This window comes from Calonectris borealis, chromosome 17, assembly GCF_964195595.1.
Source record: "Calonectris borealis chromosome 17, bCalBor7.hap1.2, whole genome shotgun sequence".
Lineage (NCBI taxonomy): Eukaryota > Metazoa > Chordata > Aves > Procellariiformes > Procellariidae > Calonectris > Calonectris borealis.
In genome coordinates, this window is record NC_134328.1 from 1,803,320 (window position 1) to 1,830,248 (window position 26,929).

At 47.9% G+C, this 26,929-nt stretch overlaps 1 protein-coding gene and 1 pseudogene across 6 annotated transcripts in view; one reads left to right on the forward strand and one right to left on the reverse strand.

Moving 5' to 3' along the window:
* The first annotated feature begins 281 nt into the window (after positions 1-281).
* Positions 282-12,536, forward strand: LOC142089595 (endoplasmic reticulum-Golgi intermediate compartment protein 3-like; annotated as a pseudogene).
* The window catches only part of LOC142089593 (uncharacterized), a 29,169-nt gene continuing 14,221 nt past the window's right edge, over positions 11,982-26,929 (reverse strand). For 3 of the 6 annotated variants that reach the window (XM_075166245.1, XM_075166249.1, XM_075166251.1), the window contains 11 exons: positions 26,127-26,254; positions 25,753-25,922; positions 24,792-24,971; positions 23,537-23,671; positions 23,060-23,203; positions 22,479-22,610; positions 17,680-21,033; positions 15,652-15,771; positions 15,116-15,229; positions 14,901-14,948; positions 11,982-13,040 (listed from right to left, as the gene is read on the reverse strand). In XM_075166245.1, the coding sequence (XP_075022346.1) occupies positions 12,753-13,040; positions 14,901-14,948; positions 15,116-15,229; positions 15,652-15,771; positions 17,680-21,033; positions 22,479-22,610; positions 23,060-23,203; positions 23,537-23,671; positions 24,792-24,971; positions 25,753-25,922; positions 26,127-26,254 (4,813 nt within the window). In that variant the 3' untranslated portion in view covers positions 11,982-12,752. The remainder of the gene's footprint in view (positions 13,041-14,900; positions 14,949-15,115; positions 15,230-15,651; positions 15,772-17,679; positions 21,034-22,478; positions 22,611-23,059; positions 23,204-23,536; positions 23,672-24,791; positions 24,972-25,752; positions 25,923-26,126; positions 26,255-26,929) is intronic. The other 3 variants (XM_075166247.1, XM_075166250.1, XM_075166248.1) reach the window with 3 other exon arrangements.

Sequence of the window (26,929 nt, forward strand, 5' to 3'; positions counted from 1 at the left end):
TGAAGGTGTTATCCAAATGAAGGGGTCAAAGGATTCAAAGTCGGAGGCAATGGATGGGCCGGGGAGGATGCCAAACCGAGCGAGAAGTGCTCTCCCCCGCAGCTTCGCCGTGGTACCGAGCCCCTTCCAGCCAAGCCATGTGGGCACAGTCAGCGTCTCTCGGGTGTCCTTCAGCGGCCCGGGGGCCGTCGGCAGGGAGGGTCCGAAGGGGGCGAGGCGGCAGCGAGGACCGTCCCGCCCCGCAGGAGACCGTGAGCCCCAGCCCCTGCCCGGCAGCCCCCTCGGCCGGCTTCGGGCCGGCCCCGCCCCGGGAGGCGGCTTTGGTTCCGGGCGGCGCGGCGCCATGGGCTCGCTGTGGCGGCTGGAGCGGTTCGATGCCTTCCCCAGACCCCGGAAGACTTTCGGGTCAAGACGTGCGGGGGCGCGCTAGGTGAGCGGGCGGGGTGAGGGCGGCCGGGCCCGGGCCCGGGCCTCGCCGTGGGGCGGCGGCCGGCCGGGGGGGCCTTGCGGGCCGGCGCTCGGCGGCGGGAGGCAGCGGCTCGGGGCGGTGGCGGGCGGGCTGAGGCGGGGCTGAGGCGAGGCGGGCGGGCGGCCGCGGCCGGCGGGGCTGACGGCGGTTCTGGTCTCCCCGGCAGTGAGGGTTGTCAGCGGGCTCATGGCGGTGCTGCTTTTCTTCTCGGAGCTGCAGTACTACCTCACCAAGGAGGTGAGTGGCGGCGGCGGCGGCGGGGGGGGCCCGGCCCCCCGGTGCTGCCTCCTGCCCGCGGTGCCCCGGCGGAGAGGCGGCCCCGCGGCCCGGGGCGGCCTGCCGTGCCCCCGCCCCCCCGCCGAGCCGCCGCCGCCGCCTCCGGGCTGCCCAGGCAGCAGCTTCACCCGCCGCAGGTCTGTCGGGGGGTTTTTCTCTCCCCCAGCCGGTCGCCTTGGCGGCGGGAGCGGGCTGCCCTCCCCCGAAAGCCGCTTGGCGCAGGGGTTGGCTTGTGGCCTCCCGTGAGGCTGTCGCAGGAGAGCGTCTCCAAATCTCCTCTCGCCGTCTGAAGCAGGCAGTACGAGGGAAAGAAAGCGAGTGCAGGAAGCCCGTCCCCACCCCGAATTCTAAGATTCCCAAATTGTTCCCTTTTTTAAAAGTATTACAAATAGCGAGCGCTTGGCTACCGTGGAAGGGGTGGGAGGCAGCAGCTCAGGGGTCTCGCAAATCCCACGTCTTAAAAATCAGCTCCTGAGCCAGAGCGGTGGAGGGAAAGAGGCCTTTTGACTGGCTTCCAAGTGAGACAGGACCCTTTGTTTTTCCTTTGTTCCTAGGTTCATCCGGAATTGTACGTTGACAAATCGAGGGGACACGAACTGAAGATCAACCTAGATGTTAGTTTTCCACGTGTGCCTTGTGCTTGTGAGTCAGGCTGCTGAATATTGGGGATAATTTCCATACTTGCCGAGGGCCCGACAGGCTCAGTGTGCCTGGTGCTTCCGAGCGCTGCACCGCTGCGTGGGCCACGGACAGGGAGGAACTGGTGATCCCTTGTGGTTACGCGGTGATTCCAGCCAGGCCCGCTGGGCGCTTGAACCAGTGCTTCCAGTCAGGCAGTCTTATTTTTCTAGATTATAACTGAGGCTAAGGTATATAAACCCACTTACATTTCTGTGTGGTGGTGTGCTCTGTCAGGGAGCTCAGTAACACTGAAACAGCTGGCACAGAGTTCACTTGGCACTCAGGCTTTGACTGTATTGTTGTTGAAAAGCTTTAGAGTCTCCTTTGGAAGTTACTTGACGAGGCACAACTTTTCCGTGATTTTTGTGCTTAAACTCTGACTGTAATGCCAATGCCACGTGATAACCTGTCTCCAAAACTTTAAAATCAGAATGAGCTTGAATAATCTGATTACCTTTTAACTAAATTCAAAACAAAGTTGCTGGATGAAGCGACGGAAAATTTTGCAAGTCTTACTGGGTATTACTGCTGTACACGTTATCCGACTGTCCACTAATCTTCCCTGCCTCTTGTTCTGCTGTAGTAATTCCTCTGGGTAAGGCATTGGGCTCTACGTGTAGCGAGTCTGACTTCCTTCTGACCGCCCGAGATATTATTGGTCTTTGCCTTCCTCGCATTTAAAAGGGCAAGGGAAGACCGGAGAGACTGGGAGCCTCTGCTGTTTTGTGCGAGAAGCTGTCAGTCTTGTAAGAGAGCGTGTAGCCAGCAAGTGCATCACGGTGCTTCGGTACCGGCCGAGACCACAGACCTTCTCGATCTTCTTTGTGAAAAGGGATCACAAGGAAATGTGCTGGCGTTGAAGGGGGAAGGGTGAGGGGGTAGAGGTAGGAGGCGGCTTTCAACCAATTTTAAGCTTACCTCCTGAGGCAGTGTTTGTGAAAATGGTTATGGGCTTTGAGGGGTTTGGTTTGGGTTTTTTGCCTTAAGTGTATTTACCTTTGAGGATAACGATTTCTGCGGCAGTTGGAAACAGTCCTTCTTGTACACCAGACCAAACCCCCTATTTGGAAGGGTCTTTTAGGGTGCTGCAGCGTGCGTCTTATTCCTGTACGTCACTTGGCCCCAGCCATACGCACTCTTCCAGTTTGGCACGTTCTTATCCCCCTGGCTGAAAGATTCTGTATTTTCACTGGTTGAATGCTTCCTCAGCCTGCCACAGGCCATAACAAATGTGTGTTTATAGACCAGTTTCCTTGCCCTTTGGGTTTCAGATTCGAGCATCGATGCCGTGGACGTAGCAGGAGAGCAGCAGCTGGATGTAGAGCACAATCCGTTTAAGCGAGGTTGGGACAAAGCTGGCCATCGTGTGACTCCGGAGGTCGAGAGGCATGGTAAGATGCTATTCTGCCTTTCTTGCATGGATGCTGTGCTAGTCTTCCCATCACTGTATGCCTGTTTTGAGATTCAGGGAACGAGCGACAGCTGAGAAGCATTTAACCACCATAAACCCTTGGAGAGTTTATAGCACGCAGATCTATTACACTGGCAGATCAGACAAACTCCTATTATACTTGCTACTCTTGCGAGGCAAATCTTTGCCTAGTCCCTCTGAAATTATGACAAGGACTCGTGGATGCGTTTCAGGAATAGAGCTGCTGAGTTAATGGTGTTTTATTACTAGAAATCAAGGAGCTGTTCTGGCAAAACTTGGCTTTGGTTGTATCTTCAAATCACAGCAGGCTGACAAATGGGACGACCTGGTTGGAGGAAAGAGCCTCTCTCCAGGGAAGGCTCCAGTGACTCGACTCTCAAGCCTACACTTGCACCTTACTGCATCTACTTTGTGTGTGTTGATGCGTACCCGATAAATATATTTTAGTTGATTTATCGGTTACAGGTTGTAGTAAGTGGTCCTTGGCTACATAAAACTCTGCTCTCCTTTTTTTACATGTTATGACTCATCATTGTACTTCGATACAAACCAGAAACGATTCTGGCAAAGCGTTGCCATCTAACAGTAATACTGTCCTGACTTTTCCTTTCCAAAGCATGAGCTTCTTATTACATTTTTTTGGGACATAGTGTGGTTCTGTGTATCAGCAGAAACTAAATTTGTTGATTTGTATCACTCGGATTTAACTTTTCTGTTGTTGAAGGTGAAAGGCTAAACTAAGCCGAGAGCTGAACAATCGCTAGGTACGAGGGTTTCTCCGGTTGTCGTGGGAATGTGGTGATAGTGTTCTTACTGCCGTGTCACTCAGCAGCCTTTCTGTATTCACAGGTTGTGGCATTACAGGTTGAATGTCTGGGCCCAAAAACTATTTAAAATTTTGTGTACCAGGTCCTGTATCAGTCACAGTGTACTGATTGGGTCTACTTTAGAGAAAGTTTTAACAAAGCCTTTGCGCAAGTAACATCTGGTCGATGCTCCGGGAAGGCTTACAGATGGCCAGTTCTTTCTATGGAGGGTGTTCGTGAGACGACAAATGCTGCTCTGTTAATTGGTCTTATTTCACACCTCAGCAGGCTCTATGCGTACCATTTCAGGTGGGCTTTGGGTGCAGGATGCACAGCTTCCAACACAAAATCATTGCGTTCATGTGTAGAACAGTTACTGTGCGTAGAACAAAACAAGGGTTCAAGACAGCATTTCCAGACATGCCTCATCACTTTGAATCCTCTTTTGTTTTGGAGCTGGGGAAAGAAGAAGAAAAAGCGTTTGATCCAAATTCTTTGGATGCTGATCGCTGCGAGAGCTGTTACGGGGCAGAGTCAGAGGACATTCGGTAACCTTCACACCTTTTTGTATCTTCTTAGCGCTTGAATTCATACAGTTCTGTGGCACGCACGTTTTTTTCCCAAATGTCTGTGAAGGTCTGTGCAATGAAATTCTCCTGGGCACGTGTTCAGAGAACGATGAGAACTGTTGTGGTTTTGGTACGTCTTTGGAAGCTGCGCTCATGATTGTTGAGAACATGCAGTTAGGTTGTCTAGATTGTCTACGTGCCCTTCTGTTTAAGGGCAAATTGCACTGCCTTTGCGGTGGCACAAAGATTGTATCTCAGCAAACTGTGTCTTTTCTGGGGTTATTTGGTGTCCAGAGAGGAACTGTGTAAATTATTTCACCGTTACGTGAGCTGTCTTGGGTTAAAACCTGGTTATGGCCTTGCCTTCTCAAGTCAGTTTGCATCCTTACGGGAGCAAAGACCAGCCATTCATCGCTCACAGAAACAACGGGTGTCATTTGGTGTTTCTCATTTGTCCTACCTGCAGATTCCGCTAAGAATGGATCTGTGATAGTCCATAGGTTCCGGACTATCCTTCGCTGCTATTGTCTCTTTAGTAACTTGGTTTGTCCCACCTGTCAAGTTGGGTCCTTCCCCAGAGATGTTTCCATCTTGAGGGATTCATGATTCCCGCCTTCAACTTTTTCTTTGGCCCAGCAAAACTTGGAACCAAGAAGGAAAAGTGTTTTTTTGGGTGACCAAGGTGTTACCCAGAGGTAGAAAAGTAATGAAGAAAGCTTGCCATTAACCCTCCCTCCCATTTTGACAGTCTTGGCCTAAAAACAGAGAAAAGGAGGAACAGAAACAGGCCGATGCTTTGTTCAGACGGGGAAGTTCCAAACTACGACTCAGAACTGTGGCACACCGATGTCGTTTTTGTAGGAGATTTCTTTGCCGAGGAGTGATGTGACTGTCTCAATGGACAGGCAAAGCCCTTTCAGACTCAGGCACTGCATTCAAACAGCTTGCATCCTCATGCCAAAATCTCAAAAAGTACATCGAGAAGCTCGAGCTCCTTCAGGAGCGTTAGGCCAACTTTCAAGGTCCAGTCCCTGATGTTTGCTTTACTGCTTTGCTGAAGAAGAATCCGCCAGGGATTCAAGTCCTGAGCTGGAGCATCTCTTTATAGCGATAAAGATGGTAAGATGGTGCTTGTGCTTTTGCAGGTGGTGTAAGACTTGTGACGACGTCAGAGCAGCATACAGGCGGCGAGGCTGGGCCTTCAAGAACCCGGATGCCATAGAGCAGTGCAAGAGGGAAGGGTTTAGCCAGAAAATGCAGGAGCAGAAGAACACGGGCTGCCAAGTGTGTGGTTTCCTAGAGGTCAACAAGGTGAGAGACGGGTTTTGCTGTGAACCTGCTGCATGATGGTGATGACTGTGAAAAGGCAGAGTCGGGGCGTTCCTCTCCTTTTCCAGCTGTAGGTGTTCACAGGACTGTAATATAACAACCCCTGGGCTCAGCAAGGTGCTTGTGCCATGAAGGGGTTCAGCAGGAGAGTCGGGAAGAGCGGTGGGAAGGGGATAATGCTGTGTTTCGTTGTGTGGGCTGGTGGGAAGCATGCCGGCTGGAGAAGCTTAGCTTTTCCTACCGTCCAGCTAGCGAGTCTTTTTGGCGAGGTTTCTGGAGGAGGAGAGGCAGCTGCTTTGAGGTTAGATTGTCCCGCCTGCCCTTCTAGTCTTAAAACAGAGGCCACCAGTGGGTGCTGGAGATGACAGTAATCAACAACTTGCCAGCAGAGGTGCTGGAGATGTGAAACGTTCTTTAGAAAAACAGTGGAAGCGAGACTGTTGGAGTTGGTTGTCAAAGCTGAAAATGCTCGGAGAGGTGGCTTTTGCAACTGGTGTATGAAAATGTAGGACAAGATATACCAGCTAACTGTGTAACTACCCTGTAATTGGAAGGGTTACCAAACCCAGAACACTTGGACATGCAAATTGCGTACCCAAGTGCCTTCTAGAAGTCAGGCCCCCTTGAATTAAATTTTTTTTAATTCAGGCTCTGTTTTTTTTTACAAAAAAAGCCTGTACTCTTCCTGGAGACTGCTGTCTTTATTTCTGGAAAGTAAACCTTTTACTCGCAAAGCCAGACATTGTGATTTGAGCATCATCATGGGTACCGAACCATTATGGGATCCTTTGTCAAAAAAAGTGTGATGAACAGGAAAGATTCAAAGGGGAACGCTGGAGGTAGCAAGGGTCCAAGGGTGGGTGTCACTGGGGAGATTCTTGAGGGCCGTTGTCATGCGCTTGGAATTTTGCGCATCTCCATTCTCATCAGGCGTGCAGTTAACATCAGCAATAGTTTTGCCCAGACATTGAATGTGTCATGTAGCACGTGAGTTTGGGACATTCAGGTCTTCCAGGGGAGAGTGTGTGTGATTGCTAGTAAGCGTCAGGGAGGATTGGCACCTAATATCCCTATCCCTTTCAAATTCCAGGATGAAGTTTTAACCACCTTTTTCTTTTTGGGTTTTGTTTTGTTGGTTTAGTGCTTTATTTTTGCATGCAGCTTATTTTCGTGGGTGTATACATTGGATCACCGATGTTTGTTGTATTAAGGGTTTTTTTGCCCGGCTCACTCTCCCTCTCCATTACTTTCTCCACTCCTTTTCTGTGATACTGTTTTGTATTTCCTGCAGCAACAGGCAGTTCCCTGCCAGTAGAGTCAATTCCTCCTTCTTCCCATTTTTATGTGCGCTAAAATAATTTGTATAAAACAGTTATTATCGGCGTCAGTATGTCATTATGGCTTTCAACATGACTGCCTGTGAGAAAGAGGGGAAATTCGTACCTCTTTTAGGACAACATCTGCTGATATTGTCACCTAAGAAAATGAGTTGCTTGGCGTCTATCTTGTTTAAACAAAAATTGAAAAATCCAAGCACCAGCACAACTGCTTTATTTATGTAGATTCAGACCTTTTAGTGAAAGATTACTATCTCCTGCAGGTAGCTGGAAATGTTCACTTTGCACCAGGAAAAAGTTTCCAACAATCTCATGTACATGGTGTTTTCTTTTCCTGTTTATTGTGGCCTTTTGCTTCCAGGCGTATCTGGCTGTTTTCTTTGACTGTCTTTGCATTGCTGACCATAAGAGGACTGCTTCAGTGGGGAGAACGTCGCTGAAGTTTTGTCGAAGAGGTTTAGAACCATCATGAACAAATAGAAGAGTGGTTTCTGGAGGTGCTGCCGCACGGGTGTGGAAGAACTTCGAGGAGAATGAGAGACTGCCAGAAACAGTCCCACTTGTTCCATAAAACTTTGCTGCTCTGCTGTAAAACAACCTCAGGTAAGGTGTTCAGTCCAGGACCTGAATATCTCTGGAAGGGATATTTTGGAGAGTCTCTCAGAAGAGTTTTAAAGCAATTCAGAACTTTTAGAGTAACATGTAGGTTTAAAGGGACTTCCGCAAGTACACATATAAATGCCCAGTGGCCAGAGTAATAGTGGTAGTTTATGCTTTGTATCTTTAACAGGAACTTGGTTAAGAAGATTGGTGGTTTAATGGAGTGTTTGCAGTTCCCTTGATCAACTTTTTGAAGTGTAAAGTTTGTAGTGAAGGTTTCAGAAAGAGCTTTAGTTTCAGTCTGATTTTTTTCCCCTTCCTATCATTCACTCCAGTTTAACCGGTACCACTGAGGCAAAGGTCAGGGGGAGAATGTGAATGTGCTTTGTGAGAGTAGCTGGTGTATTTTGAGAAAAACCAGCAAGCTTTTGAGCACAGTTTCTAAAGATGAAATGAAGAAGCACTGTTGTGCAAAAACTTGCCTTTTTTTTCCCCACAGTATTAGTTGTTCTGATGAAATATTTCACTTCTTCCCCCAGAACTTGCTTTATGTGCTTAAACTAGCATGACAACAGCAGCCTTCCTACAGCCAGGATTTACACCTTCACAGCATGTATCTGAGTTAACGAGAAGCATCTCTGCATTGCATCTCTTCTCTGTAATAGGCAGGAATGCAAGCTGGCTGTCCTGAGAGCGAGTACTTTGCGTACATCGAGGAGGGGTGAGGTCAGGATAGCTCTCTAATTGCACGTGCCCCGAAGTCTTGCACAACTGAATTGAAAAATGAAGGGCTTATACTGGAGAAGATACAGGTAAAAACCAGAAAGGACTATATCGTTACTGCAAACCTTTTGGAGGCAGAGTTAGGAATATTACTGTTTTGAGGACAGTCAAGAGGAGTAGGAGGAGGGATGATGGGCAGACAAACTTCCCACTTTCTGGGAATTCTGTCACATTAAATAATGAGGAATAAAGGCTTTTCTCCATGTGCAACTGTTTTCAGCTCTCGGGATCTCCTGAGCCTTTTGAGATCCCTCTATTGAGATCCCTCAGTGGCTCTCTTTCAGGTACTTTTCCCATCTCACCACGAACCCATGTAGACGTTTTGCATTTACAACACCCTTTTGCAAGGCGTTCAGCAGGTCTGCTCTGCTGTAAGGAAAAACACCTCCCCTCCTCCTTGCTCCCGCTAGCTGTATCTGATGGCCCTTGTTCCTCTGTTGGAAAAGAGTGAACGGTTGCTGCCCGCTCTCTCCGTGCCTCTCAGGATGTCGTAGACTTTTCCTGTGCCAGCCTACGGGCCGTGTCTGTCCGCCGCTGAAGAGTCCCAGCTTGCGCAGATGGTTCTTTGTGGAAGCCATTCACAAAGAGTTTTCCCTGATCCCTGCAGAAAATGGACAGCTCAGAGCCTGGTCTTTTTTTTTTTTTGTACGTGAAGCTGAGACTGTTTTCTGCCTCAGTATAACCCTTCTTCATAATCCATCTTTTTTTTTTTTCCTTGTTTACAGAAAGAAGGAGGGTTTTTTCCCCTTTAATGACAGATAAAGATCTAGACCAGTATTGGTCAAAGCGCTGTGAGTTTCCCTGGAAATAGCTCATTTGGATCATAATTCCACATAAGAACTTATGTGCATGTGATTTTTGATCCCTTTAATAAGGTCTACATTAATCCTCTACTGATACACTGAACAGAATGTCACGCAGGATGAAGTTGAATGTCTAAGAGAAGTCTGAATATTCTGAACCATCATCATCATAAACCACATTAACAGTCCAGTAAGAAGAATAATTTTACTAGACCTATTTGGCACAAAACTGTGATGACTGACAGTGTTTTTGCTCCTGCCCCTGCCGATTTGAATCAGTAGAGAGTAGGGGGGTGAACAAGAATGTCCGTACTGGGAAGGTTCGCTCCATTGCACCGCTCTCCTTGCCTCATGTCAGAGTAGCCATACCACGTTTGTACAACTGATGGTTAGACCCGAGTCCATGCTTTTATTTGTTGGTGCTATTCAAATACGGAATCTAGCACACCAGCTTTTCAGTTTCTTGCGCTGTTACTCTCTCCTTATCGTCAGGGTTGCTGGTGTTTAACAGGTCTCCAGCGAGGGAGTCTGCACAGGCATGTTTGTGACAGTGTGAAGGTCCTGTTCAGAAGCACTTCATTAATCTGACCGTAAATGTCATCCTGATCTGAGCTTCTGAACTTTTGTCGTGTGCGTGGTGTTAACATCTTCAAAACTGTAACATCTCTCCTGGGTAGAACAAGTTGAAAGGGCTTCTTTCAGAAAGTAGAGTAAGAAGTAAGAGGAGACATGGGGCTAACACAGGTGCAAACCAGAACCAGCACTGCATAAGGTGCAATTTTATTTCTGTTTAGTTATGTTAGCTTTAATTGTGTGTAGCTCAATCTTTATGTCCTTGTATTTTGTTTGCGTAGCTGCCCTAGGATAGATGTGTCCCAGAGAAATCTTACTTTTCGGGGATTATTCATTTCTTGTTTGGGCTTCCTTTTCCATACACAGTTCTCTGTCCTTGCCTATGTTTTTGTTCTTGCATACTCATATCTTGTCCCCAGAAATCATTTGCCTGAAATGCTGCTTTATAGATTCTAATACTGAACGTAAGGTGAGGTTTGACAGCACCAGCTGAATGTGAGAGGAATATAGGTAAAAGGCAGGGAACGGCCTTGCCCAGAGGAGTTCATCCCATTTCTCACATCCATGAGCCTCGATTCTTTGGCTTGGCAGAAATCCTTCCATTAAGACAGAGAAGATCAGAGGTCCTGTTTAGACGAGGAAAAAAAGATTGAAGTTTGCTAACGTTAGCTAAATTCAATTACTTTCCTAATCAGGAGAATGCTAATGAGTAGCCACTGAAATCAGACTGCTCTCCAATTTTTTTCATTTTTAAATACTGTGTGAATGGGTAAGCCTCATGAAGGTCCTTCTTAAGAGCTACTGACTCTCAGGTTTTATTAGTTACAACCACATTTGGATATTCTGAGTTATTTATTGACAATACCGTATGTATATGTGTTTTAATAGAGACATGTATGTTGACTAAAGGGAATCAAAGTTTTGAAACAGATGGCCTATGAATCTCATGCTCTTAGGAGATGCAAGTGTGTTATCTCGTCATAGGGTAACAGCTGCTGAAATAGATTCAAACCACATTTCACTTGTGTTGGCATTCTAAATGTCCTGAGGGTTTTTTATGAAAAATCAAGCCCCTAACATCTCAGACTTTATCAGAAAAAAAGGAATCTTATGTGACCCCAGAATTATTTCTTAAAGATCCTTATACCACGGTAATCTTTATGCCCAAGGACCTCTGATGGTCTCCTGATAATCTTTTTTTTTTTTTTTTTTGCAGAGTAAGTGTTGGATATTTCATTTGTTTTAACACTTTTCCTCCCTGTCTTTATGCGATATTCATGTCTCTGAAGGAACAAGAAACACTGGAAATGCTGGAAAATTAAAACTGTGTTTAAAAAAAAAAAAAAGAACTTTGTCCATGTGTAAGGAAGTTTTGTCCTTTTTACTTTGTTTTATTTCTGCCTGCATGAATGTGAAATCCCGGTGAGGTGATTTCACTTCACTTATTGTTGTTTGTGTGGATGTTTTTCTATGCTTGTATGCAACGTTTGGTCTCATGTTCTTTCGATGTTCTGCACAGTCATTAAATACAATCCCCAGGCCCAGAAGGAAGCGTAATTTGGAAATTGAGGGAGGGTGTTTCTCTGTCTTTAGGTAACTGAAGAGAAAGGTCCGCCTCTGCTAGGTTAATTCCCTTTTTATCCATCCATATTCACATTTCCCATATACCTAACTGGAAGTCTCAAGAATTGATAAAGTTTGACCCCTATTGTATCTATAAAAGACAGATTTCTACTGTGCTTTTCCTCTTGGCTGGTTCATGAGTAAGGAGATGCTATGTTCTTCTCAGCTGACCATTGGAGGCTGAGCACTTTATTCGAAAAGTCATTCTGCAGCATAGACTTTGTTCATATTTAATCCTAGTTTTCATCATTATTAGATGTTTTAGCATGTGTTGCTATTCATTCCTCATCTCAGGTCACAGAAATTGTTCTCTCTGCCTGAAGAGACAAGAGCAGTCAGTAGCAGAGTTGACTCAGAATAAGCTGAGTACTGAAATAGCTGATCTACGTGTTGCAACAGCGAACATGAGCAGTGTCAATGAAGCTCTTGCATTGGATAAAGTGCAACTGAACAAACTTGTGCTGCAGGTGAGCAGAGTTGCCAAAGGTCTTGCCAGCGGTGCGTCTCCAGCTGCTGCTGCTTTTCAGTGTGAATGAAAATACTGATGGTATGACTGACCGAATACGGAAATGTTCCTTTTCCTGTTGTTGTGGTTTAACCTGGCAGGCAGCCAAATACCACGCAGCCGCTCACTCACTCCCCCCGCCCCCAGTGGGACAGGGAGAGAATTGGAAGGGTAAGAGTGAGAAAAACTCGTGGGTGGAGATAAAGACAGTTTAATAGAACAGAAAAGGGAAAATAGTAATAATAAATAATGATAAAATATACAAAATGAGTGATGCACGATGCAGTTGCTCACCACCCGCGCTGACCGATAACCAAGTAGCGATCGGCACTTCCTGGATCACGCCTACCATTCATATACTGAGCATGACGTCACATGGTATGGAATACCCCATTGGCCAGCTGGGCTGGCTGTCCTGATTATGTTCCCTCCCACCTTGTGTACCTAGCTCAGTCAGTAGGCACGGGAGCTGTCCTTGGACTAGGAGGGCACTTAGCAACAACTGAAAACATCTCTGTGTTATCAACATTCTCCTCATACTAAATCCAAAACACAGCACTAGGAAGAAATTTAACCCTATCCTAGCTGAAACTGGGACACCTGTCCAAGCCAAACCTTCTTGCTAGTAAATCTTACTGTCTTTTCTTTCCTCTGTGCTTCTGTGATTGTAGCTGGAGCAAGAGAATGAAGTTCTGTGAGGTAAAGTGGACGAGATGGAGAGAGCAAAGGTCTCTGACCAGGAGAAGCTGAACCTGTGTAAAGGAACAAATGACCCCATCCACACAAGCCAGCACCAGTTTTGTCCCAGCACTGCTTCTGCAGGGGAACCTGCAGTGAACACTGTGCTCCGAACTTCTATCTAACTTCGGGACTCATGCCTTGAACCAAGGCCCTGCCACACGTCACCTGCTACAGCAGGTCCCCGGCTTGGCTCCTCCTGAGGCCTTTTGCTGTACACTGGTCCTGTTACCTCAGGTCGTCGCTTCTGGCGGGCCTGGCTGTTGAAGGCAACGGCTGTCTCTCAGGAGACTGATGGTCCAGAGATACCAGTGCCGAGTTAAGGTTCAGAGACCGATCCAGCTTCCGAGTCTCTGCTTCCAGAACGGCAGCTTTGGGCTCCCTGACCACGGCTGCTAAGGAGCAAGACAGCTCCTGGTGAAGGTCTGACAGCTCCTGGCTGGTCTTTGCACAGCACTCAATGTAGTCCTGCTTGTATTTTCGTTCTTGGGCCAGCTGCGTCTGCAGAAGGGACACCTGAAAGAGGCAAAAGGCCGAGCTCAGACAAGCCCACGCTGTTAGGACCATCCGTAGCTCCACGGTACCGGCTGTCAGGGAAGAAGACGCACCCTCTGACTCCAGCCCTGACGGACGCTTTGTCCCTGTGGAATGGGAAGTAGCGGGTTCCCAGACTGACCCTGAACTGCACTCAGATTATCAACAATTCAAGTTTCTTTCTGGTGTACCATTCACACGTACAACACTGAGACATTACACGTATATTAAAGACAGAGGTTCCTACAGGATTTAGTAACCCAACTCTTTCTTTCAAAAGAGAGATGTGGGCTTCTGACACCTTAGTGCCCCACACTTTTTCCTCAGCAGGAGGACTACTGGTTACACAAGGTAGTGAAGAACTCTTCTGTTGTGGTCTCGTTTAACAACTTGACAGCTAGCACATGCAAAGGGAGCAAACCCTCATTTTTCCTAACTTGAGAGCATTTTGCAAACGAGCAGAGCGTAATTTGATGAGCAAAGCCCGGGGGAAAACGAGCCTTAAAGGACTGCTGAGGCCTTGAAACTCCTCAAATTCTGTTCTTTCCTGGCAACACGGGGTTGTGCCTGCTGGGCTTTTTGGTGGGAGAGGCCCAGCTGCTCTCACCTCCTGTTAGGTTTGCAGTGCAGTGCAGCCACAGCGGCTCTGGCGTGTTGCCCTCTGCCTGCTCTGGAGTGCAGGAGATGCACACGGACGGTGGGGACTTCACAGCTATGCATAGGCTAGGGCACACCACCGCTGGAGAGAGGGACAGATCTGACCTTCTCTCTGAAATAATACGGGCACCTTTCTGAAACTGGGCTTGGGAGCCCGAAAAACCCTCCCACGCTCTGGTAGGTAGCCCAGAGGTCTGAGTGGGACAAGTGGCCATCTGCTGCTAAGAGCATCTCCGAGATCAAGTTCCAGTTCCGCTGCTTCCCAGACCTAACGAGCCAGCTGAGGACTATTCTTTGAGCAGAGCACCTCCATTTTCCTGCTGAACTGCTGAAGTAGGTCCACAGTGCAGGCAGACACAACAGTCGCAAGGGGAAGGGGGTTCAGTTAGTTATCTGTAGCAACAGAACTTCAGACACGGAGGCTTCCTGGTGAAAACATCCTCAAGATGTACCTTGATGGCTTCAGCAGTAGTCTCGGCTCACTGGCCAGAGCTAAGCATCGTGTACTTTACTGACATAAATATTATATGCATTTTGCCCTGAACGCCTGTGAAGATCCACCTCCCCAGGGAGACCAGGGTGTTCCAGACCCATAAAAGTAGATGGGAGAGAAGTCTGGCGACTGCTGCTGCTGCCAATACCACTGTCAAAGGATGCGGTAGGGTTCAGTAGCTGGAACGTACATCCTTGCACTGGTAACACAAATGGCCATACAGTGCTTAGGTCTCCGACTCGGTCCGATACTGGGATCATGATTAGCACAGCATAGCAATATGCGGCTAACGATTGCCTGCGGGCTATAAGCTCTGGCACTGCCTCAGATCCCTGGAGCTCTGATACGATGCAAGCTCCACTGTTAATGAAGTCAAGGGACAATGGACGCAGTCAACAGGATGAGTAAGACTCAAAGGGAACATCCTTAGAATATTCTCTATTTTCAGGCGAGTTCCAGTTTTCTGAATTCCCTCCAATCCCTCTCCCACCCTGCCTGACCTTTAGGCAAGTCAGAGACGGGACCAGGGTGAATGATGTTGTTTGGCCACGGCCAACAGATGTGTCTGACTGACACTGCCTGGGGTACTCACTTCCTGACAGCCAAACAGAACTCGGGCTGTAGCATCATGCAAAGTTGTGCCCATCAGTACAGCCAGAGTGGCTTTTGATGAGAGCTTTCCCGCTCCTCACCTGGTTCTGTAACTCAGCTAATCGACTGCAGCGAGCGCGAGACTCCTCCTGTGGAGAAAAGACAAGGATTTCTCTTTGGTCTCCAGTTTGGTCAGGGCCGTGATCTGTATTCGCCTTCTATTAGGTCTGTCCTGGGGGGCTGCTGCCACTGGGATTTGCCCTCGTTCCTCCGTATGGCCAGAGCCTCCTCCCACCAAGTAAGATTCTGTTCTCACCTGTCTAGAAGCAGGCATCTTGTGCTGCTCAGACTCAGAGAGAGAAAATCCGCACGCATCTGGCAGCGGCCGACCCCTGCAATATCTCTTCAGTCTCCTCCGTTCACGTTCCACCTGCACGTTGGACAGGAGAAAGGGTCACAGAAACCTGCCACCAAACAAGGAGCAAAAGGACCTCTGGACATCAAGGCAAGGAGATGTCTGCTCAGAGACCGTTAGTTGCACCAGAGAACGTTGGGGGTAAAAAGCACTTGCTGTAGGCCATGGAAGAGAAAGAGCAAGAGGACCAGCTCCTGACACAAGAGAGTCAAATGTGTATGTATGGGGACACTGGGGCAAGAAGGGTGGTGCCGGAGCGAATGTGCATTTGTGAAGGCGATGGGGTGCCAGAAGAGAGAAAATACAAAGTGTGTGTCCAGAGGGGGAAGTGGGAGAGGGAAGGAAACAAGCAGAGGACTCCAAAGTGCTGTTTGTGGAAACGTGTTGTGTTCCAGAGGACCGTGAGGCTTTGCAGAGGCAGTGAAAGCCTGTTTTACCTGCTCAAGAGTCCTCCTGAGCTCAGCATTGAGTTGCTTCAGCTCCGCCTTCTCATGTTCCAGCCTGGCAACTGCTCGCTGCAGAGATTCCAGCCGCTGCTCCCCTTCTGCCATAGCCTGCTGGGTATTCAGAGAGGAGATTACGTGAGCTGGTGCCACATAAAGGTTAGGAGGGCCAGAATCAACACGTCGGGGAGAGTGACCGGACTCGGGAATGGACAGTGCCAAGTCCCTTCTTCCCCTCCTGGTCCACAGGCTAAAACAACACACTCTTTTCCTAGGGGCCCTCCTCCCGATCACCTTGAAGAAATGGAGTTGTTTGTGCTGGGCATGCTTCCTGCTACTTTTGTTCAGTGTCCCCCATTCTGGTTTTGAGAGAGACTGGAAGCATTCATTTCCTATTCAGCCACTTAACGGTTTGACAAAGGTCTGTAGTATTTCCAGCTCCCCCTCTCTCAGCCATTTCTCATCCATCATGAAGACTTCCACACTGACATGTTCCTCTTAGGGAAGCTATTCAACATCTTTGGTCATCCTCTCTGTCCTTCACTGTGTATCCTCCTATCTACGGTTCTACTCGCTGTCCTTGGAAGACCAAACAATATGCAAGATGTAGGTGAAGCACGTATTTCTGCAGTGATAAAATACTGCAGTTTTGTTCTCTATTCCTTTTACCTGTTACATCATTACAGAACTACTCTTTGAAAAAAATCACCTTATCAGCCAAGCCCTGTGCCCTGCTCTGAACCTGGTCAAGAGCCACCTCCCCTCTCGTGGGTTTCTGGATGAACTGCTCCTTGAAGCAATCTCTGACAGCATCTATAAATGTAGCCTTGATTATCAGCACTATACTGATCTATATGGATGCAACTGCATTACCTGATCTAATGCTGTTGCATACCTGAACTATATGGATGCAATTGAAATCGCCCATTGTTTTCACGTTTCCTGCCCTTGACACTTCTCTGCTTCCCATCAACAGATCACAATACCTCAGAAATCTACATCCCTGAAAGCATCCTCTAAGCACCATCAGTGTAGCTGCTGTTCAGCCATCGCTATGAAATTCTACTAAGTTTAGTACATTAGTCTGGCTAACTGTGCCCTTTCCTTCCCAGGCCAAATCCTAACCACGACACGTTGGCTAAGCTTGCTGTCATGGTTTAACCCCAGTCGGCAACTAAGCACCACACAGCCGCTCACTCACCCTCCCCCCCACAGTGGGATGGGGGAGAGAATTGGAAGAGCAAACGTAAGAAAATTCGTGGGTTGAGATAAGACCAGTTTAATACTTGAAATAAAATAAAATAAAATTTAAAAAAAATAATAAATTGTAATGAAAAGTTAAATGACGAGAGAGAGAGAGAGAAAGAAACAAAACCCAGGAAAAAAACCAGAAGTGATGCAACCGCTCACCACATGCCAACTGACGCCCAGCCCGTCCCCGAGCAGCGATCGCTGCCCCCCAGCCAACTCCCCCCACTTTATATACTGAGCAGGACGTCATATGGTATGGAATACCCCTCTGGCCAGTTTGGGTCAGCTCTCCTGGCTGTGTCCCCTCCCAGCTTCTTGTGCACCTGACAGAGCATGGGAAGCTGAAAAGTCCTTGACCAGCGTAAGCACTACTCAGCAATAACTAATCTGTGTGTTACCAACATTATTCTCATCCTAAATCCAAAACACAGCGCTATACCAGATACGAGGCAGAAAATTAACTCTATCCTAGCCGACACCAGGACACTTGCCTAGACAGGAAAGAACCAATTACCCACCCCCAACTTTTGCACTTGATTTAATTTTAACGGCAAGCTCTGTAGTTCTGGGCTTGACAGAAAACTTTCTAGCAGGTGAATGGTCTCTGGCCGAAGCTATACAGACAGGCAAGCCTGCTGGCTGCAATCATGGTTTCTTTGGCCAAGCAGGTCATATATTTATGGGAATATATATTCCCATATCTTTATGGGAAACATTTTTAGAATCCTTTATAGACATTTTAGTTGGCTGATGATCAATCACAGTGCCTACCTGAAGATGAAACCGGTCCTTGTCTCTCTCTGAAACCATACTCTGCAGGATGGCTATTTCTTCCCTCAGAGACCCATTGGCCATTTCACTCTTGGTAAGGGCAAGAGTCAGTGCTTGTGCCTTCTCTTTCCATTCGATTTCTCCGCTTTCGTTCTGCTTCAAAATAGCAATCACACGTTCCAATTCTTCCCCCTTTGCTTTCCTCTTATCTTCCAATTGTTGGATTAGCTCCTCCTGCCTTTTCAAGAGACAGTCTCTCTCCTGGAGAACTTTCCTCTTCTCTGCTTCCTCTTCCTCCCATTTTTGGAGTTTCTGGATTTGTTTCTTTAGGGTCTCCCCTTCATCTTTCCATCGCAAAGCTGATGTTAATTGTTTCAGGAGTTCACTCCGCCTCCTAAGCTCTTGTTCTCTCCCCGTCAGAGTCTCCTCTAAATACCTGACTCTGTCTCTCTGGTACTTGATCTCTTCATCCTTCTTTGTCAGAGTCTGCTGAACATGCTGGAGATCTTCCCGAAGACCTCTTATTTCCTCTTCTAACTGTTTTTGCTTACCTTGAGCCTTGGTCTCTCGTTCCCTCTCAGGCAAGGCTTCTTCCAGGAGCTTCTCTTCCTCTCTGTGGTGTCTAACCTCTTCATTCTTCTCGGTTAGCCTAAGCTGGAGATTCTGCAAGGTCTTCAGTTCTTCTTCTTGGCGCTGGAGTTTTTGCGTAAGAGTTTCATTGTCTTCATCTCTCTTCCTCACCACTTCCTCAAGCAGATTCACTTGCTTCTGGCATGACCTTAGTGCTACTTTCATGCTTTCTTCACGAAGCTGGAACATGTTCATTTGCTCTGTCTGCCTGAGGAACTCCAAATGGTCGTTCTTTACTATTTGGCTCATTTTGTCTAGATCCTGCTCTAGGCTCTCGGCCTGCTTGCCTCCTAACTCCTTCTGCTCTCGAAGGTCCTGGACATGCTCTTGCAAAGACACTATCTCTCGATCTCTAGCTTGTAGAGAAGATTCAGCATATTCTAGGTTTTGCAGTATGGCTTTAGTCTGCATCGCTGCCTCCTCCTTTTGCTGTTGAAGCTTAGAGATAGCCTCCTCCAGAACCTCTATCTTTTTTTCTCTTTCTTTCAGAGTCAGTTTTGTTGCCTGAAGATCTGTTTGCTCAGCTTCATGCTTTTCCTCCTTTTCCTTGCATACCTCACATTGCTTTCTAAGGGATAGAATTTCTTGTTCTTGTTCCCTTAGTGCCACTTGAAGATGCTGCAGAATTTCCTTCTGCTGTTCAGAGTCCTGTTTTTGGAAGGTCTCAATCAGCTGCTTCTGAGATTCAATCATGAAATCCTTTTCTTTCAGTATTGCCTTAGTGTATTCTAAGTCTCTATTTAAGACATTCATCTCTTCTTCTGTTTTGTCCTCATAGTTCCGTGTTTGTTGCTTTAGGATGTCTATGAGTCTGTCCTTTTCTTTTAAGGTTTCTAAGGTCTGCTCCAGTTGGTCACGGACAGTCCTTAACTGCATTTTCATGACTCCTTCAGCTTCCTGGATTTGCTTTTGTTGCAATTCAAGCTCTTGATCTTTTTTAGATAATGAAAGTGTCATCTTTTCTACTTTACTACGAAGCTCTTGCAGGTGCCCCTCTTGCTGTTCCTTGTACTGCTGCAAGAGTCTTAACTGATCCCTTTGGGAATCACACTCACTCTCTCTGTCCTTAAGAACTGCCCTCAGGTGTTCAAGGCTTGCATGCAGAGATTCCACCTGTTCGCTCTCCTTTTCCAGGTCTTGGATCTGCTGAGTTAGAGACATAAGCTCTACGTTTTTCTCCTTCAAGTTTCCTTTCATATGATCAAGATCCACGAGCAGATTTCTCACTTGTGATGTACCCTGTTCTTCTAGAATCATTATTTTCCCCTCCTGGCATTTGATCGCCTGGTCTCTCTCCTGCAGCTCCTTGCTCATCTTGCTCACCGCAGTCCTCTGCATTTCTCGCTGCTTCTCCAGCTCCTGTATCTGCTCTTGCTGGGATCTGACCTCCTGGTCTCTCTCCTCCAGCTCCTTGCCCATCTTGCTCACCGCAGTCCTCTGTATTTCTTGCTGCTTCTCCAGCTCCCGTATCTGCTCTTGCTGGGATCTGACCTCCTGGTCTCTCTCCTCCAGCTCCTTGCTCATCTTGCTCACCGCAGTCCTCTGTGCTTCTCGCTGCTTCTCCAGCTCCCGTATCTGCTCTTGCTGGGATCTGACCTCCTGGTCTCTCTCCTCCAGCTCCTTGCTCATCTTGCTCACCGCAGTCCTCTGTGCTTCTCGCTGCTTCTCCAGCTCCCGTATCTCTTCTTGCTGGGATCTGACCTCCTGGTCTCTCTCCTCCAGCTCCTTGCTCATCTTGCTGACAGCAGTCCTCTGCATTTCTCGCTGCTTCTCCAGCTCCTGTATCTGCTCTTGCTGGGATCTGACCTCCTGGTCTCTCTCCTCCAGCTCCTTGCTCATCTTGCTGACAGCAGTCCTCTGTATTTCTTGCTGCTTCTCCAGCTCCTGTATCTGCTCTTGCTGGGATCTGACCTCCTGGTCTCTCTCCTCCAGCTCCTTGCTCATCTTGCTCACCGCAGTCCTCTGTGCTTCTCGCTGCTTCTCCAGCTCCCGTATCTGCTCTTGCTGGGATCTGACCTCCTGGTCTCTCTCCTCCAGCTCCTTGCTCATCTTGCTCACCGCAGTCCTCTGTGCTTCTCGCTGCTTCTCCAGCTCCCGTATCTCTTCTTGCTGGGATCTGACCTCCTGGTCTCTCTCCTCCAGCTCCTTGCTCATCTTGCTGACAGCAGTCCTCTGCATTTCTCGCTGCTTCTCCAGCTCCTGTATCTGCTCTTGCTGGGATCTGATCTTCCGGTCTCTCTCTTCCAGGTCTTTGTTCATTTTGCTTACAGCAATCCTTTGTTTTTCTTGCTGCTTCTCCAGCTCCTGTATGTGTTCTTGCTGGGATTCTGTCTTCTGGTTTTTCTCTGTTATGTCCTTAATAACCTGATCGAGAGTAGTTTTATGCATTTCTTTCTGCTTTTCCAGCATTCTCATCTCTTCCTGGTATAACTTCATTTCTCCCTCCCTCTCTGACAGGGTGGCAGTCATACGAGTGAGATTCTCCTGCAAAGCTTTTACCTCTGCTGCCTCTTTCTGTAGCATCTGGATTTTCTCCCACTGTGTTTCCACTTCCTCATTTTTAATTTTTAAGATAGACAATGTAGTTTGAAGTTCTTGTTCAAGGGAGTGATTCATATCTGTTGCTGCATTTGCTCGTGTTTCAGAGGCTGTGACTGATTCCTGAAGAAGTTTTATCTCCCATACGAGTTTTTCGTTAAGTGCTTGCAGTCTGTCCCGTTCATGCTGCAAAACAGGGAGGAAAGGAGTCAATAATTCCATCTACATATGCTTTGTTTTCATACTAGGTTGGAACTCCTGCTCCAGCGGCAGGCAAGGGCTGAAGTTTCAGCTTTTAGGAGAAAATTCGAGCTATTCAGTTGGTTTCCCTGTTCGATGTAAATTTTCTACTGTCACTCAAAAAAGATTTGAGTACTGTACTGTATTTATCAAACTCTGTCCAAAACTGATTTTTGGAGTCATTGTAAATGGACAAGTGGGAAAATATGAACATGTAAGAAAAGCTGCACTGGCTCAACTGTCTAGGCTAGTGTCCTGTATGTAACGGTGCCTGTAAGTGCATACCCATGGAAGAAAGCCTGAGCGTGGGATAGACTTACATGATACGTCCCCTCCCCAACCCCAGCACTGTTTCAGCTTGTGAGAACTTTCACAGTCTCCTCCTGACCCCATATAGACTTGCTGTATTTACAACACCCTTTGTCAAGGAGTTCAACAGGGCTGCGCTGCTGTAAGTATACCACCTCCTGTCACTTGCTTGCAGCGTGGCTCTCACTACCTTCATCAGAGGGCTTTTGTTCATCTCTTGGAAAAGAGAGTGAACGATCGCTGCCCCCTCTCTCCCGGCCCCTCGGGATGTTGTAGACCTTTCCTGCGCCGCTCTTTAGGTTGCGTCTTTGCCCGCTTACTCAGCCAGTCCCATCTTCCTTTTCGCCCTTCTCTGAACCTCTTCTGGCTCTAGGGTGTTCTTTTGGGGAGGAGCTGCCAGGACTGCAGCCGGGATTTAAAGTCCAGACTAAGCATGATTTAGGCAGTGGCATGATGATGTTCTCTCCATTAGGGAGGAAGGGAAGAGACATCTGATTTCCCTTTTTTTTTTTTGGACCTCTACTGTGTAGAGTTTTCATGGTACCATCCTCTAGAACCCCACTGTCCCCTCCTGAAGGAGGAACGGTCGGATCACAGTCTGTCATTCTGTGTTTCAAATCAGGACTAGTTTTCCCCTTGCAGACACACATATTTAGCTAGAGCAGCACTTTTGTTTCTCAAATGTCCCTATTTTCTCCCTACTGTCTGCTCCATGTTGAACAATGTTGAACAGCTTTCTGTTATTAGCAAACTTGGTCTTCTCACCCCTTTTTCCAGATCCAGATACCTAGAAATCTAAATATGGCTTTGGACACAAATAATTGCCCAAACCATGCAACGTAAATAGAGACAAGTTTGAAATTACTTTGACTAAAGCTTCAAGGGCAGAAATCTTCACAAGTGAGGAAAAAAAGCACCCTGAATCACAACGGAGTTTTATGTGACTATGGGAACTTTTCCTACTTATTCAGAAGAACACAACTGGAAAAGTTAAACCAAAAACCAAGCTGCTCCTTAGAATTAGTAACAGAAGGCCAGCAACTATGTAAGAAATGGCCCTTCACAGCATCTGCCAGCCTCACCAGGACATCCTTTCTTTGCTTGTCAGTGCTCTCGAGTTTCCTTTCCAAAGACGCCACCTCTTGATGTAGAATCATTGCCTCCTTCTTTAGAGACTCTTCGGAGGCTGCTAGCTGAGACGTCAACTCTTCCACCTCAAGTGAAACATAACAAAGCGGTCAAAGACTACAGCTTGTCACTGTCAGCCATCTCATGTACTGTGAGGAAAGGGGAAGAACGACTCTGAATTTCACCCTATCTTGAGAGTACCAGACTCACAATGGGTACAGCTGACGTTTAAAAATCTAAGGGGGTCACCATGTTCATCTGAAAAACCACCTTAAAGAACAAGGCTAGCAGGAACAGGCCAGCAGAAATCCATTCTGATGATTGCTGGCAAACAGGCAAAAGGACTAGCCCATCTGTCCAGGGCAGCAGCTGAGATGCAGCTGACCACTAAGTCTCCTGCAGACCAGCTGAGATGGAGACCACAGCATGATGGCACTCAGAGGCATTCCCCCACCAGCCTGCTCTGCAATGGCAAGGCAACAAGGGCAGAGACCACCTGTCTGATGACTGGGGTAGCTATTGCTGATTCAGTCACCTGTTTTTGTAGAGCATCCCTCTGCTGAAGAAGGATATTCATTTCCTCTTTGGTGGTTTGGATTTCTTCCTTGTGCCTCTTCTCCACTGCCTTGACCTTACTCCGAGTTTCCTGCAGCTCTGCTTGCAGCTTTTCTGTGATGTTCTGGAAACACAAATGGAGAGCAAGTTACCGGGACCTGCCATCAGGTTCTGCTTTTTCCTCTTTGCGTCTCAAAATCACATTCATTCAGCCACTTCTTTCTGCCCAGCTCTGCTTCCATTGTAACCCTTCCTTGCTGTTGCTGATCTCTGGAGCTTACCAGGCTCTGTGCTTTCAGTGCCTGCAGCAGTCCTTGCCTCCTCAGTCGCAGGACTTATGCTTTTTTTCCTTGTTACTGCCCTGCACTCTGTTACCTGCCGCTCTCGGCCTCTCTCTCAGCTTACGTCCAGTTGCCAGCGGCCTGTTCCTTCAACCTGCCCTACTAGTCAGACTTGCCTGCCCATCCTCTCGCTGCTCTGTCACCTCCTGCCTGAGCTGCTCTAGCTGCCGGCGGGCTTCTCTTAGCTCTCCCTGAGTTTGGAGTAGCGTCTCTAATAAAGCGTCCTTCTCACGCTCCTTTTCCAGCAGGACCTGCACAGAAATAATGAGAAGACGGGGTTAAACTTCCCATACAAAATTTGTGTGGCAAGACTCAGGGTGATGGGTCACACGTTCTCAAAGCACTAGGCTGCTGGTCTCCTAGGTCATTATCTGCCCTCTTGGAGACACAGCTTCCTGAGTGAGATTGGCAGGATAAACATGGTCCATCCACGGTCCACCTGTGATTGAATCTCCAACAAACTCTTAGGCATCTAACAGGAAAATGTGTGGCATTTCTCAAGTGCCTCGCCTTGCTGGTGAGGGTATCCCTCGTCTTCTGCTGTGTCCTGTTTGTCTTTCAAGAGCGACTTTTGCACCTAGTTAGCAGTAGAGAAAATGCAAGGCTGCCAGAGGGCTGAAGCTAGAAGCTCCTTCAGAAAACTCAGGTATTCCAAGTGGGGTTTGGTGAAAATTACTTCACTTTTAAGGTACTCAGTAGACTTTGGTAAAGTACCGACGTTACGGGGACACACTGCCATCTCTGAGCGCTGCCCTGTCATTTCAATACCTGTGGACACAGTTGGGGGGACTGCTGTCCCTAGGCAGTCTGCATAAACAGGACTTTGGGTAGGACACAAGGAAGACTCACACTGCACGACAGGGTTGCTTTGGCACGGGAGATCGGGGCACAAAACAGCTCACCAGCGAGTGACTTAAAACACAGCCCAGAAGACACCTCTCTTTTACTGCTCAGAAATATTTCAGGGTAGTCTTTAAAAAGATTTTTCTTTTGTCAACAAAAACCCCCGTCCTCGTGGGGATTCGGTCCTACAAACTCAGTTTGGTCTTTAATGGCGTTAAGGCTGTAAACACATATCAGTAAACATCAAAAGAGGACCCTTAAGAGAACGGTGAAGATACTCTGAGGCAAGTCTTAAAAAAACAGACTACAATAGCAGCACAAAAATCTAAACTGAAAGGTGACATTTCTGCCCGGCTTCCTAGGAGAGCTCTCATTCCTAGTCCCAAAGATAGCCCTGCACGCCTTTCGCCTCACCAAATTCAATGCAGAAGCCATGTAGGGCATGCTCCTCACAGCCCGATATCCAGCCATCTCCCACAGCTCTAGCCTTGCCAAAACCCACCCAAATTCTCCTTCCACAATCTTTACCTCGTGCTTGGCATTTTCGACTCTGGTTCGTTCCTCTTCTTGTTGAGCTTGCATGGTAGCAACTTTCTGCTTCATATCAAGCAGCAGCTTCTCGTGCTCCCCTTCTGTCTCTGCCTTCTCCTTTTCCCATTGCTCCAGCATCTCCTGCAGCTCTGCATGGTGCCCTTCCCGCTCGCTTGCCTGATGAGGGGAGGAAAAGACGTCAAGATGAAGTCCCAGCCAAGCTCCTCAAAGAAATGTGAAGCTTCATCCCTCCCACAACCCCCCACCTGAACAGTGCACAGGAGTGGCTTTGTGCCCTCCATAAATCATGTCCTGCCACGGAACTTAAAAGGAGGTCAGCAGGTGGAAGAAAAGGAGATGTTACCTTCCCCTCTCTGATGGCTGCCTGTTTCCTAGCACCTCTCTCCTCTGTTCTCAGAGTCTCTACTTTCAAAGCTCACCTCCCTTTTCCTCAACACAAAGGTGCAGATGGACTGCAGGGCGAGAAAGAGACCTGCACCCTGATGCCCTCGTCACAAGGCAGGCCACGAAGAAGGGGCCTTTTCCATACGCTTCAAGCCCAAAGACAGTAATACCTCCATCAGCCGTGAAAGGACAGGAAGAAAGGAGCCAGGTTTCCGTGACTGCAGTTGGCAGCGATGTTAGGAGTCTACTTCATGGTAGACGGGAGTCTGGGAAGATCCTACCCCTTTGCTGCCAGGCTTTGGCTGGGGACCACCCAACCTTCTGCTGAACTCGTCTTAGGCCCACACTGAGTCTGTGGCTGCATTTGCTGTCCCAGCCCAGTCCTGTGGGTCTTCACGTGCCTTCAGGTACGAGCCATTGGCTCTGCTGCCTGGCCTAGCAACGTGTGGCCTGTGACAGATGATTGCTGCCATTCCACACGCTCAGGCTGTTCTTCTTCTAAAGCCAGCCCACAAAGCTTGCTTGAAGAATTCAAAAGCATATTGTTTCCTACCAGGTCTTGCAGGAGCCTGTTTATTTCCACTTCATGATCCGTTTCCCGAACTTTGAGGGTATTGTTATACTGCTCTTCGGTCCGCAAGAGCTGTTGCGCCATGTTTTCCCGTTCCTGCTTCGTGAGAGATCTCTCTGCTTCCAGCTCACATTGAAGGCACTTCACTTCCCCTGCAAACACGACAAATGGCAAGATTCAGAGCCTACGCAAACAGTGGATCGGACTTTACTGACCTTAAGCCATTTGAATTTCAGTGCAGGAGGGATCTGCCTCCAGCTCCTTCACTCCTCAGAAGCACTGCGGACAGAGAGCTGGTTTTATACCACCTTCCCTAGGCAGGGGGATCCCCAGAAACAAAAACATGAGGCTCTCACCTTGTATCACCTCCTTGGCCTGCGTGACTGCGTGAAGTTGGATTTCAAGCTGACTCCTGGCGATCTCCAGCCGAGATAAGTGCTGCTGAGCCTCAAACAGGCTGGATTCCAGGGTCTCCTTCACTGACCTGCAAATGGTGAATACGGGGAGAAATGAGTTTCTTGCTCCTGACGCCCACAGGGAGTTATTCCAGTGAGAAGTCGTTCAAGATCCCTACACCTGAGCACGGAGAATGGGTTGCACGGAAACTTGTGTACAGAAAACACATTTCTACCGTTTAAAATAGCAATGCAGGCCCCTCCGAGGGAACGCCCAGGCTTTGTTTATGACCTAGCATAACACAGAAAGCCCAGCCGAATTTGATCTCAATAGCCAAATCTTAAATTGCTGTTGTCTGATCTAGGACACGCAGGTAGCTGTGCCCACAAAGTCTGTGCCAGCAAGCAAAAGCTCAGCCTCTGCTCACAGCCCTCATCCCATCAGCACTTCCAAGTTGCTCTGCAGGGAGACAGAATAAGAGTACTTCCCTGGCTGACGCGTGACTTTTTAATGCTGTTCATAGTGTAGGTATAGGTAGGTAGTTTTCCAGACTCCTATATTTAAAAGGGACTAAAGAAATACATCAGACGATATAGCAAAGTCTCATGCTTGTAGCAGCATTTGTAAGAAATCAGAACTAGATTTTATCTGAACAAGTCCATAGACTTCAACCAACTGCTGCGTATGACACACGGGATTCTGGAACCAGGAGCTGCAGTTGCCTCCCTGACCTAGCACAGCGTCCCGTGTGCCAGGTTCCTAC